Source organism: Lonchura striata, chromosome 1 (assembly GCF_046129695.1).
Source record: "Lonchura striata isolate bLonStr1 chromosome 1, bLonStr1.mat, whole genome shotgun sequence".
NCBI classification, from domain to species: Eukaryota; Metazoa; Chordata; class Aves; order Passeriformes; family Estrildidae; genus Lonchura; species Lonchura striata.
In genome coordinates, this window is record NC_134603.1 from 137,382,171 (window position 1) to 137,401,672 (window position 19,502).

General features: G+C 36.4%; 1 protein-coding gene across 1 annotated transcript in view; it reads left to right on the plus strand.

Annotated features, from left to right (window-relative positions):
• Nucleotides 1-10,524: 10,524 nt before the first annotated feature.
• MALRD1 (MAM and LDL receptor class A domain containing 1) overlaps nt 10,525-19,502 on the plus strand; it is a 236,253-nt gene continuing 227,275 nt past the window's right edge. Inside the window, exons 1-4 of the mRNA XM_031503816.2 lie at nt 10,525-10,712; nt 14,962-15,102; nt 19,022-19,116; nt 19,195-19,356. Of these exons, the coding sequence (XP_031359676.2) occupies nt 10,550-10,712; nt 14,962-15,102; nt 19,022-19,116; nt 19,195-19,356 (561 nt within the window). The 5' untranslated portion in view covers nt 10,525-10,549. The remainder of the gene's footprint in view (nt 10,713-14,961; nt 15,103-19,021; nt 19,117-19,194; nt 19,357-19,502) is intronic.

Genomic DNA, 19,502 nt, shown 5'->3' on the forward strand with positions numbered 1-19,502 from the left:
CTCCTAAGAGTTCATACGGTGGAATGGAAGATATCATACTGCATTTGAGCAAACCACCACGGATTTTACCTTCTTTCAAGCTGAATAGTTTTTTTTTAACTAATTGTTTTCTATTGTGCTAGAACTTATAATTTCAAAATAAAGTTTGAGCCATTAAATGAACACCTAATATCTTTCTCACCTAGGCTTTTGCTGCATGGTGATGCCTTGTTCCTGTCACTTCCCTGAACATCTCTGGACAGATACCAACCATTGTCATGATCTCTCTGAGTTTTCTTTAGAAAACACCATGATGTCACAGGCAAAAAGACAAGGAGAAAAAAAATGTTTACTGCTTGTCATAAATGTTCTTTTCCAATCTCATAATGTTTAGAGCACACATTTTGCACAGTATGTTGGATGGAAGGAGATGTCAGAACACAGGACCTGTGGATACAGCATTGTAGGCAGAGTGTGATTTCTTTGTCTGCCTCCAAACTGTCTTTCTTGGCTTTGGTAGGTATTATTGCCTCAGCTTGGCCTGTTTTTCTTCTGGGGAAGGGTTATATCACAGACAGTGTAGTTGTGTTGTCAGTAATTCATTTACTAGAAGGTTTGAGTGCGAGGAACAAGGTAACAAATCTCTGTCGATACTTCCTGCACCTGCATGCAGCCAGCTGCAGGACCTGCCTGTAGTCAGATTGCATTCTCTTTTCCTGCTGATCATTCTGCATTAGATTTAGAGTTGACCTCTGATTTGAAGCTATTTATTCAAAACTTCTTGGTGTTTCCATTAGAAAGAAAGTCCCTAACTTTTTGTAAGTTGTTGGTTGATGTAATTACATATTTTCCATCCAGGCATGCTGCAGATACGCACTGGTAGATTTGTACCACAAACTTGTATTCTGCCTTCTTTCTTCAGCCATTGCTGTGAACATTTCTTTTGTGCCACCAGGGCTGAAATTCATTAGTATCTGTCAGGTGCTGTTTGCTTGTCTTCCATGGAAAGAGTCAGCTATGTCAAAGCTGTCCATGGTTTATGTCACAGAAATTACTATAGTGAGGACTGGCACCTTGCTGGCAGCAGCTTCAGCAGAAGAACAAAGGAGCTGAGGAGATATAAAGTCTGAAGTGCATTGATAAAAATCTAAAGCAGCTCTGAACATTTTAAATCTCTTGAGAATTTGTTTCAGGGACATTGCTAACTTCTGGCTCACAGGTGTGAAATGGCAATAGGTAAGGTGAATGCTCACCATCGCACTTGGTATATTCCCTTTAACTGGACAGGTGATGATACTTTTTCTAACTTTGTTAGCAGAAAACTTCTGTTCTTAAATCTTAATTTTAAGGTAAGCTTTTCTAGGTATATATGTACAGAGCAATCTGAATTTGTTAGTAATTTAATCTCAGATTTTGGGTTTCTCTTTCTATGATCTAGTCAGAATATTTTTTTTAATGAATTGCCATCAATAATTTTTTCCCCTAATATTACTAGAATATTGAAGATGAACTATAGCGTATGGTCTGTATTTACCATATATCCAAAAAATAATTCTTATAAAAGGAACTTCTATCTGTTTGTGAAATATTACACTGGGCTTCTATCTCTTCCACAACTGTAAATTTACCTGATATTAAGTTATGCAGCTATTCTTTGATAAGTTACTTCATTTCTACATAATTTATGGTAAAAATATAATTTTCTTGCAGTAATGGATGTCCAGTCATTTATTTATTGTCTTGAGAATTTTCTTTCCAAAACGGAACAGTAATAGGCAGTAAATCAATTAATATCCATTTACTAGTCTTTGAAGATTAACTATTTAGGGTAGAGCTCTGACTACCTGTGATTGCTATTTGATTTCTGCGATTTTGTCCTATGAAGGTTATGCTCAAATTGCTTCAATATGATCTGAAATCATCAGATATCCTGCAGTCAATGTGGCTTTTGACCTTCTAAAGACAAGCAGAAGGCTCATTAATCAGTAGGTCTTTGTGGGGAATGGGAACATGCCGAATCTCTGTGAGAGGTACTGCATCTTGAAGGTTTTGAAAGAGTAGATTTGAAATTTTGTTCCACTGGTGGAAAGCACCACTCACTCTTTACTGAAAGGGAAGAAATAGGTCCAGATGACATATATGAAAGTGGTCAAGGATAAAAAAGTCAAGATATTAAATTGTTTTCCATCCTTTTTCATAACCCAGTGTATAAGAATATTTGATCTATAGTAACAGGCTGTAGCCTTCATGTCAGCTTGAAAGCATAGATCTCAGAGCTATCAGGGCTTGTCTTTCCCTGTTTGAACTTGTTTAAACAATTTTATACTGGCCAATTCATTGCAGCCTCATTCAGCATAAGTGGTATATTGCTCTGCAGCAAATGTCTGGAAAATGTATGCATTCCCTGAACAAACAACAGCCATTTATTTCAGCTGAGGACGGGGGCATTGGATAATTCATATTTCACTTGGGAATCAAGGAGAAGGAAGAAATTGTGCTAAATTGGACCCAAATGAATCCTAGACCAAAAAAGACGACTTTCCAAATTATGCCCTTAAATGAGAATAGTTGCCCTTCTGGTGAAGACTCCAGGTTGTTGATAGCTTGACTCAATACTCCCTCTTTCTTCTTGAGGGAGATTGAAGTTGCTGATGTTAGACCCAGAGGACCATTGTAGAGATGAATACAACAGGAAGAATAGAGTTATACACTTATGTCCATCAACTGGATTAATGAGGATTTTCTTAGATAACTTGGATTATTAAAACTGACATTGTGCTGTTTAAAATTCCTAGGTCTATATTTATGTTTCCTTATTACTAATAGAAAATTTAGTGTAACAGTTTTGTATATTTCATGTTTATCTTATACTGAAATATGGCCACTGGAGTTGGTTAAACAATTCTGCCACTTTGTAGTGTGGTGGACATCTAAGAATTTATCCTTTGGGGCAATCTTTTGGCCTAACTTAGAAATTCTCAAGACTCAAGTATTTCTTGAATGTTTTGATAACATTTGGCTCAAATCTTTATTAGGATTGCTTATTTGAACTGCTGCTTATATATTTGAAAAAAATGCAGATGGTAATTTGTTCACTCAGGTGAGTTGAGTTTGATGTGGTAAATACCTAGCTCACAACAGCTGTCTAGAATTTTAAATTGGTAAGGAAAAGCAGTAAAAGTTTATTGCCATACTTGAAATAACCTGTCATTATCTATAAACACCACATTAATTTAAAACTATGTAATTAAAAAAAAACATTCAATAAGTCTGATAACAACTGAAAACTATTACTGCTGATGGTAGGTGACACCTAACTGTGAAAAACAGCAACCATGTAAACCTTGAAAATAAAATAGAAAGTCTCAATAACAACTTTGCCAGCTATAGTCTGAAAATGTATGGTGCATCTCATTGAGCAGGGGATGAGATGAGAAAATATGTCTTTTTATCTCAAATTTTAATATGCTCAACTTCATTCAAAGCAACTCTGGAAGTAGTTTTGCTTGCTACAGGAGGACAACCGCCATGGTGCTAGACCCAAGTGATGGCAGCTTCTCTGGCATTGGTACTTCAAGACTACAAATGTTTTCAAGAAAAAAAATCTATCAAGATTCTAGGAAGTTTATAGATAAAACCATACTGGGATTTTTTCCTGAGAGAGCAGCTGAAAGCTCGTCACTTTAATGCAGGTGTAGAGGACCACTACCTGATGAATCATGTAGAGATAAGCAGCAGTCTAGGTAAGAACTGTAGAGGAAGAATGGGAAATTGGGAAGATTTGGGAGTTTGGGGCTGTGAAAGGGATTTACCTGTTTTGTTTCTTGATTTGCTCCTTTTTTTTTTTTTTTTTTTTTCCTATGACTGGGGAAAATAATATGTTTACTTTAATCACCTGGGACTTATCTCTAGCCTACCAGCTACACATCTTTTACCAGGGGAGGTTGGGAGGTCTAGGGTTATTTTGTGTGACTGGGAGATGGAAATAGTGGTATGGGGTGTTTCTGATTCATTCCCTATCTGTGGTGGTTCTAGAAATATCATTTGGAGCAGTATATTTACAGCTGCTGCTTTATGAGAGTTTTTACAGCACCTGGAAAAATGTCCATGTCTTAGTGGCAGCCGGCTTAGGAAGGTCATAAGAAGGTTTGTTTGTATATTCTATTTGTTCATTTCTTTGCTTATCCCATTGATCTCTCACTGTAAACAAAGTCACTCAAAGTACAAAGGGACATTAACAAGTTGTTAAAAGCTGCAAGGAAAGTTCTAACATTCTGGAGATCTATAAGAATGTATTACATTTCACACTAACATGACAATGCATCTAAGCTGATATTCATATTCATTTATCTCGGGTATAAGGATTAATTTAATCTCTAGATATAAACAATTTTTTTTTGGTAATGATAGAATGAAAAATAGTCAAGAAATTAATAAATGATAGAATATTTCCTACAGTTCCTTGAAATGGGAAACTGCTCTAAGAAACACATAGCTCCAACTGAAAAGTGATTAACTAAATTTTTTAAATATGTCTGGGTTCATTTAAGAAGTATTACTAGGAATTTTAAACTTAGGATAGAGCTGTTTTATTGAGGCAGCACACAGTTATCGAGTGATATTTTTTTTTCCAAGCAAAACATGTACTCTGAAGTTTTACACAATTTCATTATAAGTGCTAAGCTTCTACCATTAAGCTCCTGAGTGCTTTAATTCCAAGGACTTTTCCCAAAGCCTGTGCCTTCATTGCATAAAGTTGAACTGCATAATAATTGCACTGAAAGTATGTTTCAAAGGAGCTGTTCTCTGTTCAGAACATCATCCTTTCACCTAACATCTCTGAAAATCAGAGCTGAAAAGTATCCCTCTCTTATTTTAGTGGAATATTATTTCTTTGTATATCAAGATATTACCCTAATATTGAAGGCTGGCTTAAAATTGGTGGAGAAAAGTTACTCAACATTATTAGTTCCTACTTAGTCTTATGGTCTGGGGGTATCAGAGAGTCAGAAATTTTCAGACCACATATTTGTTTATGGATGAGGAAATTACAGTAAAGGGGAGTTTTGACCAAGAAATATTTTTAATACATACCTCCTATCTCTTTTTCAGGACTAATTTCTAAAAAAATATAGGGCGACCATGACTGCTTGGAAATCCTCAGGAGCAGTGTCATTGCAGAGATGATCTAAGGATTAAATCAATAATATAGGAAAACTCCATGGATAAGTTATTTTATTTTTAGCCTGGTTACTAAGGTATATATTTTGTTGAGACTCCCTCTAGATCTTAGCAGCCTAATTTTCAGATCTTGGGTATGTGCATGTGTTTCAGGACTAAAGATTAATATTGCTGGAGACACAAACCTGGACTGTGCCGATTTAGCTGCAGCTGTAGGACATAAGCCCAGGGTTATTGCTTTTTTCCCCCAGATTTGTCCCTTATCTTGCTATTTTTTCTAACTAATGTTATGTATGACAGAAGCAGACAGACCATTGGAAGGATTTATTTGCCCTCAGTTGCATACTTAGAAGTGATACCGAAGGGTAAGCTTATTTTTCTGTTTAAAAACACCTCTAAAGGACTTTTTTTTTCATGCAGATATTGACCTCTTTAGGTGGTCTGCCGTGAGAGGGTGTTTGTCTGCCTCTGCTACCTGTAGTGCCTTTGGCTGCTGTCCAGTCTCTGGCAAGCAAGGTTAGGATGGATGAGTTGAGATGGATATCACTGTTTCATTTGGTTCAGGTTTAATTTTTATAATTCACTATTTTTCTCCAAACTTTGAAAGAAAGCTGGATCTATTTATGTGCCTTGAGCATGAAGAGAAGGCCAGCTCTTGTTCCAAGAGTTGCATGCTTAACAAGTTTACATTTTGGTTCCAGTGAGGGCTGCATTATTGAAAGAAATGTTCCAAGAACCCCTGCACGCTGTGTGACCTGAAGCAGGGCGGTCACAGAGAGTGCAGTGGATATCCCTGCAGGAGACCAGAGCAGAGGAGGAACTCTGGGAGCACCCCCAACACTCCTTGGCCACTGATGGGTGTTTCTTCTGTGGGACCTGGGACCAGTCTGGAGCTAGTTTGGGTTAAACACCTTATGATACTGAGCCATGTGATGTGATAGTTCATACCACAAAATGCATCAGGTCCTCTGCCTCATGGGTTTCACTCTCCTGTGGACAGTGCCACCTGCTCTAGGTCCCTTGCAGGGACCAGGGAGCTGTTTATAGGAGAGAACAGAACCAAATGCTTGGTAGAATGATGTGATAGAAGAAAGGGAACAGTATGTGCTGAAACCTGTTGGAAGTCTTTGGTTTGCAAAGCAAATGCTGAGAAAACCTTTATTACACTCTTATTTCTCTGAAGAAGTACATAGCAGGCAGGAGGTAGAAATGCTTCTACCTGATCAGACTTTATGCCAATTCATAGTTTTGCTTTCTAATAGGATACTGCTTTATGGGCTAAGAACCACTTTTGGAATTTTTTTTTCCCCTGTCATATGTTGCAGTATAGAGAAAGAAGGGCATTTCTTGGCAGCTCTTGGCAATTCAGAATTGAAGTACTTTTTTTTCCCAAACTCTAGGTGCAGAAACAATTTGTAGTATGTGGTACACATAGGGAATTTTATCTTCGTCTGAATATTTTCTCTACTTTATCATCACCTGTGATATTCTCTTGAATTTTATTCATTAAAAAGATAGAAAAAGATGATCCCAAATTGTTTCCCAAAGTGTAATGTGTTTTTAGTCTGTAATGATCCAGGGCTTTGACATGATTATATCTAGTTCATCACAGCTTTTCCTAATACTGTGGACTTTTCTCTTTATTAGTTGTAACTATGGTGGTCATGATGTACACTGATCAATGCATTAAGATTGGTTTTAACCTCTCAATTTATTTCTCTGATTTCTTTTAGCAAATGAAGATGAGCACTTGCCCAGAATCCTTGTATTCAAATATATAATAACTTTGTTCTCAATAGTTACCAGAGAACTATAAACTAAACTCAATAGTTTCAGATGACTATTCAATTAGTGCCACCTAACTGAAAACAGATGCTGTGCAATTATTGCCTTTCACATCTAAGTCAAGAATTCTGTCAATTCCTGTGGAAAATGAATCAGTTTGGGGTAATGGTGATTGACTTTCTGCTACTTGACAGAAGCCTTTCAATTACAATTTGACAATTTAAAATTAGAATGGTCATATAATAGTATGAATAGTGTATATTCAGGAAGGGACTCTCAAAATGAAGTCTTGTCTGAACTTTAGGGAATTATTTTAAAAATACAGTTTTGGTGGTTTTATTAAAGATCAGCTAAAATTGCTCTTGCATGAAAGATTTTGGGGGATTTTGTTGAAATTAACAGTATTTACTATAACTTTGTATTAGAAAAAAGGAGATATACGTCAAAGATTCATACACTTGCACAGTACTGCTCCCCAGTCTGATCACATTAAAGAAAAAAAAAAGCAAATTATAAGTTTGCTGTTTAAAAGTTATATTAAACTTAATGAAATTTTGATTACTCTGAAAGAGTGACTTTATGCTACTCTATAAGGCTTTTCCCTGAAAGTAAGTTAGTATTTGCAACAAAATTTGAACATGTTTTCATATGGTGAAGCTCCTATCCCAGTTTTTTAGTTCTTTCCTCTGTTTCATTACTGATAATAACTGGCTCTACAAAAACCTAGAGCAGAATTGCTAACTGCAATCCATTTTATTCTTAAGCAAATAACTTTCTGTTTATATGAAAAATGGTCTCAAAAATGCAAAGCTTTTCTGGACTTGTTTGGACTTCTAGGGCTTACCATTTCAAACTCTTAGATTAAATATCTGAAACTTTTTCAACAGATTTACTTAAGTTGAAGGCTGAGTGAGCAATCTTTTTCACTTACATGAAATGTGACTTTTCTTGCCTTAAATTACATTAATTAGGGTAATCCATAAAAATTCAGATTTGATGTAAATTCAAACAGTTTTCTATTTTAACTTTGTTTTCCTTTTAATAAAATGCTTGTTTGCTAAAATAACTTTGGAAATTGACATAGTGTCTGGATTTGCTTGCTTTCCTTTCAGTCTTCTCTGCAGTATTTTTCTAGGTGCTTCAATACCCTTTGATTAGTGCCCATCTTCTGTATTTCTTGACATCCTGCATATTTTTGCCAGTTTATACTTTTCCCTCTCTGCCTCCTTTATGTTTTTCAGGGTGCTTCCAGTTCAGTACTTAAAGTATTTGTCCTTTTGACATTCCCTGGAAGTCCTTTGCTTCTGAGTCATCTTCTTATTCCTTTCTGTATTATTCTCAGAAATAGAAAAACCTTTGATGTTCTTATTCTTAGTTGACAAGAGGGCCAAACTGTTGCATTCATCAAGAAAGTCTCCCTACATGTACATCACCAAACACTTCCCAAAAAAATAAGAGACACCTTTTCTTTGGTTTTGCATTTTCTGTTAGGCCTTCACTGAAATACTTTTTCCTTTATTCACTAAAGATCCATGGATTACACCCTAAATATTTCTGTATATTTTATACATTTTTAATTTATTTCCAATTATAACAGATTTTATTGTGGTCTTGACTTGTTTGGGCTATCCAAATTTGCTTTTTATGAATATTTTAGAGCATGTCAAGCTGGAAATGTAAACCAGTTCCTGTCAAAATTATTCTTTGATTCAGAATACGTATATACAAATTTATACTACAGGCATAGCAGTTCAACAGTTGGGAAAAATGTGACAGGAGATTTTATAAAATGAAAGAAAGCTGAAAGACAGGTAAATCCTGGTATTTTGATGCTTATCAGTGTGAAGGGAGTTTAAGGAGATATAAAGGAAAAAAGAAATAAGATAAAATATTGTATGTTGGAGAAAATTAGTTGGAAGCAGCAGAATACATAAATATTTAAGCTTTTACAAATGTATTGACATGAAAATGGTTCTGGTTTTTGTTGTTTTTTTTTTTAATATAAGCTTTTAGTCTAATTTGTACTTACACACTGGAAGAAAACAATTCAATGATATGCATTCTTGAGGAATATATATATATATGTATATATCAATGAACTTTTAATTAAATTAGTTGTAGCTCTGCTTTTTATCAGGAAGTTTTCCAAGCAGCTCTATGGCCTGAGGACAAAGCATTAAAATAAAACAGCTAAAACAATGTCCACAGAAATGATGATGAAAAAGGTGGAGTTGAACCAAATGAACTGGAAAATGCTTTCTAGGCAGAACAGGAACCTTTGTCACAATAAATATGTGCTGCCTCTGGTGTTGGAGATAATAGGAAGTTGCATCAGACCTTGCTCTTCTTGCCTTCAGGTGATGTTGGAGTAGTAGTCTTTGTTCCTTAACAAGAGATTTCTTACCTTAGGAAAAAAAAGATCTGCAGAACATACAAATGATTTATTCCCCTCCAGGCACAGTTTGCATGTTTCTCTTTACAGCTATTATGGCACTTGTGTATTCCAATCAGCATACTTTAGTTAGAGAGATATATCTTGTCTAATTTCTGCTCACCAGGGCTAACAGGCAAATCAGAGTTATGCATGGTGGGATGTGCATTCCCCTGACTTGATTTTGTGAATTTGTGGGTGACAAAATCTCCAGACCTGCTGGCATCAGTTACTTGTTACAAGCTGCCACTTGGGAATTTTATTTTTCATCCCACTCTTCCTATTAAAGGAATGCCATACTAACCCGAGTGCCAGATTTATTTTGTCTAGTTCTCACCACTATTTGCCTTTCAGATTTTGTAAGTAACTTCTCTTTTTCCTACTAGCACTGCATCCCTGGTTTTGGGGCATCTGAAGTATTTAAGCTACTTCACTAAAACAATTTTCCCAATTTCATGTGATGCTAGGCTGAATGAAACAAGTTGATTCAACATTCTCTCGCAAGGTTGGCTCTTTAGATTGTTTGGATTTCAAAGTCCCCCTGCTCCATGTGAAGATCCTTTAAAGGTGTCACCAGAACCACTGTGATTTGGTGAAACATTGAAACACGGTGAAAGGCGTTACTAAAACATCCTTGATACAAGAGACAGAAGTTGGTGCACTGATTTGCAATCATTTTGATGCAAAAATCAATTGAAATTTGAAATTCTTGACTGGTTTTCACATTCAATGTACAAACTTTTTATACATTTTATAAACATTTGTTTATAAACATTTATAAACATATGAGAAAATACAGGTCTTTGTGGATTTTGGTCATTTAGTAATTCTACTGTTTTCCTGTTGTTTTCTTATCTAATGTATTTTCAAACCACTGAGTAATAAATCCAATCAGTAAGTTAATGATATACAGTTGACTTTCATAGCATGCGCCAATACTTTTTAGTCATAAAACGTTATATTCAGTTAAATATTATCCTAAGATACACCAGATTGAAAGTCACTGCTTTGCAGAAGCAGTGACTTCCTGTAAGCTGCAGATTAAGAAACTGAGGTTCTAAGAACATCTCCCAGAGAGATGTGTGTGAACATACCTTGGTAAAAGGCGCTTCATGACCGATACTAGGCAGTTTCAGTATTTTCCAAGTGAAGGCTTGGATAGTAACACAGCCCATGAACAAGCTCCTATCCGTCTGTGTGCTGTATTGCTTTGCTCAGGTGGACCCTCGGCCATCCACAGCAAGTGGGTGCCAGCGTGGGGATGGCTCTTCTGCTCCACCTGGAGAAGTGTGCATCTCCAGGGGCTGCTGTGGAGACAGCGGTGATGAGAAACAAGGTAAGTCTAGCAGACGTGTGATGCCTTTTGGTAACTGAATGGGACAGAATAGAGAACTAGGGAGTATGTTTTTATGTTAAAAAATGTTTGGGAATTCTTTTCTTGGTTTTTTTTACCCTCTTCATTTTTGAAAGAAAAGTTTATTCCAGATTCAGTTTGATTTTACACGCTTTTTTTCTTTTTCAACATTTGTGAAGTACAAGACTCTTGTGAATCTTCACATGGATATTACATCACAAAACAAGTGTTTCCTCATCCAAATTCAATGAAGATTCAGCAAGTAATACTTTGTGGGAAACATGTTCGATAGAATTCAGATTTAATACAAAATACCTAGACCAAGGTATAAGCTACAACGTTGTTTTTTTTTCGTCTAGACAAGGGTGGAACTTTCCTTGAATACGTGAACTGATTAGCATCTGATAATCCTAGCTTAATCTTTGTCACATGCATTGGTTACAAATACAATTGGTGGTGTTTCCTGTAAGGAAGTGATCTAAGTGGTGAGAAAGAATTTTAAATGCTATTCTCTGAGTAAAATTGCATCAGAATTCCAGTATTTCTGGACTACTGTAGTACAAAATGCTGCTGCAAATAATTTCATGTCATGTTTTTAAGCCCAGTTGGAGATGAAACACCACACAGTTGCTTCCTTGTGATGAGGAGAAGTGTAGTAAAACTTGTGTGTTGAGATAAGAAGAGTTTATTAATTGAAAACAAAAAATAAAGTAAAATAAAACAATGGTAAGGGTAATAATGGTAAATAATAATGATAACAAAAAATACAATTAATGTACAGTACAATTGCTTGTCACTCACTGACGGTGCCAAACCTCTCCTTCCTGATCCCAGATCAGCTGTGCTTCCAGCTAACTCCCCCCAGTTTATATAGTGGACATGACCCTTGCCAGCTATACTCCCCCCTGCCCCAATTTTGGTGCTTTTCTTGTATTTTTTTTACAGAATTACAGAATATTCTGAGTTGGAAGGAACCCACAAGGATCACAGAGTCCAATGCTGAAGTGCATGGCCTGTATGCAGACCATACCTAGAGCCTTGGTGTTACTAGCACCAGGCTCTGGTCAGCTGAGCCAGCCCTGCAAACTTTTCACTGGCACAGCATCAGGAAAAGGGGAAAAAATAAGTCCTTGCCATAGGATATATATGACTTAGCAAAAAACAAAAACATCAGTATGTCATCAACACCACTGTCATTCTGAATCCACTGTAACAGCTACTAAGAAATTAACTCTTCCCTAGCTGAAACCAGGACAGATGTATAAGTTAGTCCTTCTCCTTGAGGATTTTTGTTCTGAGTCCAAAGAAGAGCTTGGATTTATCAAAAATTTTAATTCTAACTAAAAAGCTTATCTAAGTTCTCCTCCTTACTATACAAAAAGGTAAGCTACCATCTTTGTTGGGATTTTAAAATTTCACTTTAAATATAAAACAGATGGTCTTTAGATGAGCCTGTATCTATCTGTCCACAACGAAAACTACTAATTAGAGCATGTTATCAATCACTGAATTCAGCTGAAATCTTTACAAAAGAGCACTTGTGTGTCCAGCTACATTAAGATTTTCTTCCTAAAATAGGACTCCCAGTTTTGTCCAAAGAGGATGCAGAGAACTATTTGGAGCAGGAATCTAGAATCAGCTCTAGGATACTTGCTTATTATTTCTCTGCTAATAAGACAATTATTAAAGCTGTATTGGATATCAGTACATCTGTGTAAGTTAACTGTGCTGTACAAAAATATACTAAATGGCAATGGCTGAAATGCCATTGAATTCTCTGACATGTCTAACACATCTCAGGTTAGCATACATTTTTATCACTTGCCCAAGAGGTGGGTATGCTAAGTTCCACTGCATAGCCTTGAAATCCTCATTGTGCTTGGTCTTGGTTTCCCTGGAAAGGGCACTTACTCCAGGCAGCATTTTCTATTGTGACTGCAGAATATGGAAGAAGAGGTGCATTCTTCCATCATCTTTTATGGAGGCTTTTTACATTTGTCTGTTGAGGGAATGCAACTATAGACAAATGCTTATATGAAAGTAGAGAATTAAAGGTTTCTCCAAAGACTAGTATGAGCCTTTGGTCTCTGTAATAACCCTAAATACGAAATTATGTTGTATTTCATGTGAACAAGCAAGAGGAGTAGAACTAGGCTTTGAGGGACAGGCTGCATGCTGGGGCTGCTTGGATAGTGCTCTGGATTACTTCAGGAGATAAGTCAGCTGTCAGACACAAAGATACAGATCAGGGAGTCAAATTGAAGATTTGCCCTGCTGCCACTCTTTTCTGGGATTTGGGATTATTGCAAAATTATTTTTCTGCTTAGATTTCAGCTCCTGGTCTCATGTTGGTGACAGGTGCCTGCTCTTTTCCCTGGGCTTTGCTCAGATTTAAAGAAGTTTCTGCAGTGAAAATATATAAAAATTGTAATTCCAGATTTTATTGTTCATTTGGTCTTCATACTGCAAAATATTTGACAGGAAATGAATGATAACTAAATACTCTTAAATATATGTTTCCCCCAGAATATCATAAACTGAGATTGTATACATATGCACACTCAAAATAGAACCTTTATCTGTTGTCTGTTCCTGTGAGACTTGGAATTTTTTCTTAGAAATTATTTTAGATTCTTTTTTTGTTCACAGGAAACTCAGCAAAAATGATCTAAAAAATCCCACACATTTCTTCCTTCTGAACTTTTACTCTCTATGCAGTGACTTTTACCTTTGTAAATCTATCATCCAGCAACTTTGCTTTGCTTTGAAATTATATTTTTGAAAATGAATATTGCCTTGGAAAATAACGATGAAACTTTTTTTTATTTAAAATGGTACAATTCTTCGTATTTCATGCATATTATTTTGCAATTGTTTTTTCATGTATGAAAATTCTTGAAGAAATATTGAGTGTAATTTGCTGCATCTTATCTGCAATGCCAAGCAGATATATATACTTCAGTAGTGTTAGTGCTTTTGATAAACCTCTGACATGCCTTTTAGCCACTTAAAGATCTAAGGAATAAAAGCAGCAATAAAAAGTTGGTTGATGACTCAGCCAATGTGCAGATTGAGTCTGGAATAATGAATTATTTCTGTTTTCCCCTCACCTTGTAATTAATTGTTGCAGTAAACTGATATGAATATGAAAGTAATGAAATTGAACATCATAGTGTGATTATCAATGCTGCAGTTGTTACTTTATTTAAAATGACCAGTGAATTATGGTAATACAGACTAGACCAAAAGCGTTAGCAGGGGCCTGGAGTGGGCACCAATTAGAGAGGGAGTTTGAAGGCATTGTAGTTCCTGTATCCAACCAGAATCCCAATTAGAAGGCAGGGTTTTAGCCAACTTTGTCTGCTCTGTAAGAGCAGGGGAAATGAAAGTTTCCACACAGGATACAAAATCTGGAGACTTTCATTCAGCTTGTATGTGATGCATGAAGGGCTGTTTGACACCCATGCAAAAACCATCTCTTCCTCCAGCCCAGTAATTTATCTGGTCCCATACCTACCTCAAATTACCTGAATGAACTCATACACCAAACTGGGTTTGGTGCCAGAAAGGTGTTCTGCCTCCCTTTTCCAACCAATGCTGCTCTACAGGGGAATCTGGAAGAGGGAAAATGCTCCTTCCTCACTACATTGTAATGTGTACTGGAAGAAATAAGAAAGTGGAAGGGCAAGTGGGGACACTGTGCCATTCTGAGGATTCCTTTTGTCTCTTGTTTGAATGATGCGGAATCAAAAATATAACCAAACTTGCTCTCTGATTGCATCCTGGTGTTAATTCTTTGTTTTTCTGTGCAAGAACTCTGGACAAGTTCTTCACCTTAGAGCTGCAGTGTATTTTAAGAACAATCTTTGCATATAAACTATACTAGCTTGGTGGTTTTCCTACAAGCAGGTGAATACACATATATCTGTGATGAAAAGAGCACATAACATAGTAATAAAATATTAAATTGACAAGTTTGGATTTGGTTTGGTGGAGGAAGGACTTGGTTGTTTGTTTGGGGTCTTTTTCCCCATGTTCATTCTCAGTTGTCTTTTTTCCACTGTGTAGTTTCTATTTGTCTATGATTTAAACATTCTGGTGTTTCTCACTTTTTTCAGGGCCCTGTTCAGAGCGTTTCTGTGTGTTAACTATATAGCAAGTGATGGTGAAAAATTATCCTTTTGCTTCTGTTTTATAGCTTTTAATTTTTTGTTTGTTTGCTTCAATTCAGGTTCCTCCTGGAACAACTGTGATTTTGAAACCAATCTATGCAAACTTCTTCCTGAATTCAATTTACAGCCTGGCTGGATAAGAAGAAATGGTCAATCTGGGATGGGACCACCATACTTTGACCACAATGGGAATGAGAGTGGTAAGACTCCTCATGTTCTTTGGGGAAACTATGGACTCTTACATATTATGTAGTTTTCTATTTACTAAATTTTGCTAATTTCTTGATTGTTCAGTTATATTCTGCCACAGGTTTCCTGAGCATCTGTGTCTTTTGAGGTGATTTTGAGGTGATTTTGAGGTGATTTGTGTCTTTAAGGTGATTGCAATTAAAATAACACAGAATTCCAGGGGGAAAGGGGTGGAGGAAGACAGTATTCCAATAAGCAATTCTTGTTATCATAGAGGTTCAAAAAATCAGTTTCAAAAGATGTGTTTACCTACCAGAACAATCTTTACTTGTTTCGCACATATTAAGTGGCAAATTCAGTCTTGACGATTGCAAAGTTTAGAAAATTTGAGACATATTTTCATGTTTTCTTGGACTAGTAAATGCCTGGAGTGTATCTATCATCTGTAGCTAATATTACTACTCCAAATATTTTGAGAGAAGAGGACGTTGTATTTGGAGATAGCATAAGGTTTGATAGTCTGTTTTTGAGCCAGCTTCTTCCTAAATCTTACAATTCTATTTTACCTTGAAGAGTGTCTCTCAACTAAGTAATTTCTTTCTTCTCAGACGAAATTTACCCTTTATACTTGTCCTATGGCCAAATAAACCCTGCTTTTCCTTCTGTGATGCATACTGTAATACAATAGCTGTTTAGTTCTCTTCTCCATATTTTCTGTTATTCTCTTTCCCTTCACCTCCACCCACACCCTCTCATCCATCCTAGGCACAAGCAGTGCTTTGGAAGCCTTCGTGCTGAGCACCTGAAGGCAGGCATGCAATGCTGAAACATGTACAAGTAGAGAATCCTAGGTGGGATGCAAGTATTGTTGTGATTAGTCCAGGTGCTTTACACCCTGTTCCCAAGCTGTGATGATCTGGGACTGTGGAAATCTGCACTGTTCTAAAGTAGCATCTCCTACACATTGCATTAACCATCAAAAATATAGAAGTTCTCAATAACAATGAGTATAAATTGGTGTTTCAAGTGGAATGTATGGAAAACTTGCTTAGAAATCAGCACATGAAAATGAAACCCTAATTTAATTTTTTTTTATATTATTGAGGAAAACAGCAACCAAAACCCCTATTCTAGGTTTTCCTGCAAGCTCTCATTTCACAGTGGACAATTCTCATGATACTCTGCAATTAGGAAATTTTATATATCTGATATGCTTTTAGCAACTTCAGTTTTTGATTGTGTGTATCTCAGAAGCACATCCTGCTGTGTGCATTATGCTTCCAAAGATAAGGTTGCTCTTAAATAAGTGTTGATTTAGACCAATGTGGCACAAAAATGTGAGCAGTTAGCAAACCTTTTTCATAAACACAAGCTTTTTCTCGAGTATGCAAGTTGTGAAATAGTTTAAAATAATAGATCTTTTATCATTAAGAAACACATTAAGAAAACCCCAAAAGTACCATGGAATACAAATATAGCAAACTCTTGGCTAGAATCAGAATAGGTTAGCCAGGCAACAGTCTTGCTGCACTTGAAGTTTCTAGAATTTGTGCATGATTGGTAGTGCACACCACATCAGGATTCAGCAAATGCCAGAAAGATACACTAAAAATCAATAAGAACTGGTAGGGAAGGGAAAATATAACTTGTACAGACTGCCAAAGCCAGGCAAAGATTGAGAATCGTGAACTGAAGTGTTTGTTGCAGACGAAGCAAACTGTTCAGTCACCTGTATTGTTCTCATTTACTTGTTTTGGCCCTTCAGTCACTGTTGTATCTGCTAGGTCTGAATTGTGCAGTGGTCATGTTAATCTAAGTTACTTTATTCAGGTAGCAGGAAGCTCAAATACTTGTAGCTATTCAGCTTTCTGAGAGGCTGCGTACTCAGACTGGTGAACTGAATAGCTGAGGAGATTTAAATGCATTGTATTAATTTGCTTCTATTTTTCTACCTGGAGAATGTCTAAACTGCACTTTCATTTTCTAAATGGTGATTCTAATTGCCTAGGAAATATTTATCTTCTTATGGATAAGAAGATAAAGTGAGTTGAGTTTTCCCACTGCTGGTGACTCAATAGACTATGTAATCCATTTTATGTTGGTTCCTGCTTAAAACCCAGAAATGATTCTCTATCATGACAGCTGAGTGGTGTTAAAAGGAAGACTTCCTGCCATCAGGATAAAACACACACATTAGCAGAAAAGAAAAATCCCTTGGTAAATTTAACTCCTTTGAAGATTTATGTAATCATTTACCAGAACCCAAAATATTTCCTTAGGTCCGTCTCTCATGATCTTTTTTATTTTTCACTGAAAAAGTGATTGAACAAAACAATGACAGCCACTTTAAAAGAACCCCCAGAAAAAGACACTATAGATGACACTATTCTCTATGCAGAGGTGTAATCTGAAATGATTGTTCAAAGAATTCCTTAAAATTAATATTTCTTCCCTATCTGTGTAAAACTTAGAATTCCTGTGGCACATGAAAAACAAATTTTTTACTCTTAGACATATTCATCTTTAGAGAACTAAAAGGAAAAATTTCAAAATTTCATGGAAGCTAACATCCAACAGAACAGATTGGAGTCAGGGACAGGGCTCTGCAGAGACAGCAAGCCATCTGTTGTGGGTAGAAGCAATACCCTTGCAGCTGGCAGGCTCTGAAAATGCTGCCTGAGCAGTCAGGAAAGGTCTAAAACCTGGGGGCACATGGGCATTGCCCTGGTAGAGGCTGAAAAATGCTCCTCTGTGGGGGACTGCTCAGCTGGCTCCTGCCCTGAGCTGGGCTGGTGGTGCTTCATCAGGGGCTTTCCAGTTCCACACAAGGATGAGAGGTCAAGGTGGGTAGTTTAATAAATTAAGTGGTTAGATGTTTTGATCTATCCTCTGATATTTGGTGAATGCATTAATCTTTATTTTTAGGACTTTTTTTTCCTTTAGTCCTGCTTGGCCTTTTTACTCCTTTATCTTCCTCCTTTCATTAGCATGTTAATGTCAGAGGACAGCAAGTTACTTGACATTGTTTGGAGTTTGGGAAGAGGAAGAGAAAGGAAGAAAAAGAATTAAAAACAGACTGAGTATTCTCCATTCTTTATTTTTCGTCTTGCATCCTTAGCATCAAACATCTCTGAAATCTTTATGTTCAAGAAGAGTTAAATTTTGACTTGCAGTGTTTGATATCCTAAAATAGGGTGGTTGCCTTCCATCTGTTATAAGATCTGAAACAATATTATCAGGAAGAGACATGATCAGTCAAAGGGCATGGCAACAACCATAGTTCACTGACTCCTCTTGAGCTGTTAACACTTTCAAGGGAAGCAAGGACTTGTTTTGTAAATGATAAATAATGGTATATTTAATGGTAGCTTTGAAGTTACAAAGACAACTTTTTATATTTGGAATATACAAAGATACTACATCTTTCTCTCAAGGCAATTTTCTGAGCAGCCAGAGCCCAGACAGCACCAGTTTTCAGCCTATAAAAACACCAAAGTCTTCTCTCTCATGTTCCACCACCTCATCAAAGACCTGAACTATCATGACAAATATGTATTACTGTTTACAGAAGTTCGATGTTTGGGTATGAAATAAGTTATGTACTCAATCACTGGAGCTTAAAGTCTTTGGATCAGATCTTTGAGTTAGTCTCACTTTGTCCCAAAATGTTGAGTATTCAAGACATCACCACATGAAATGTTTTGGAATCCTGCTTAAAATTTTAGCTGGAATGTGGAGCAATACCATGACAATATTGAACATGGAAAAAAGCTTGGATCACAATGGCTACAAGTGCTATTAGTCTTTTCTGGGAAAACAATCCCAGTTGGCTTTTTAGTTATTAATTTATACCTCTGCATATTGGTCTCCTTGTTTTATTGTTTTTTTTCCCCAGGATTCTAAGTTTTCTATTTTTGTTCCTTTTAATAGCTTATTTCCTCTCATTGTCCTCTGAAATGCAATCCTCTTCTGCAGCTTTAAGGACAAGCGTTTTCCTTCCAACTGATGAAGAACACCTTTGCCAGGTATTTTGGTGCACATTCTTTGTATTACACTGTTTACCACTGTTTCCCTGAAATAATCAACCTTTTTCTTTTCCCCAGATTAGATTCCATTATTGGGTCAGTCAAAGGAGCAAAACATTAATGGTGGGGCTTCAAAAGCTCTCTGAAGATACTGTTACAAACATTTGGCAAGTTTCAGGAGAACTACGAAATCAGTGGAACATAAATACCATTACAATCAATAGCACCGAAAGGTTTGAGGTTAGTAAATTGAGGTCACTGTAAAGGACACTTCTTAAATGGTTTATAAATTGTGGGCCTTTTTAATAGGTCAGCATTAAATATTTTGTAATTGAAAAGAAGACATTATCATGAGGTAAATGAGAAAAAAGCCATTTTGAAGATCA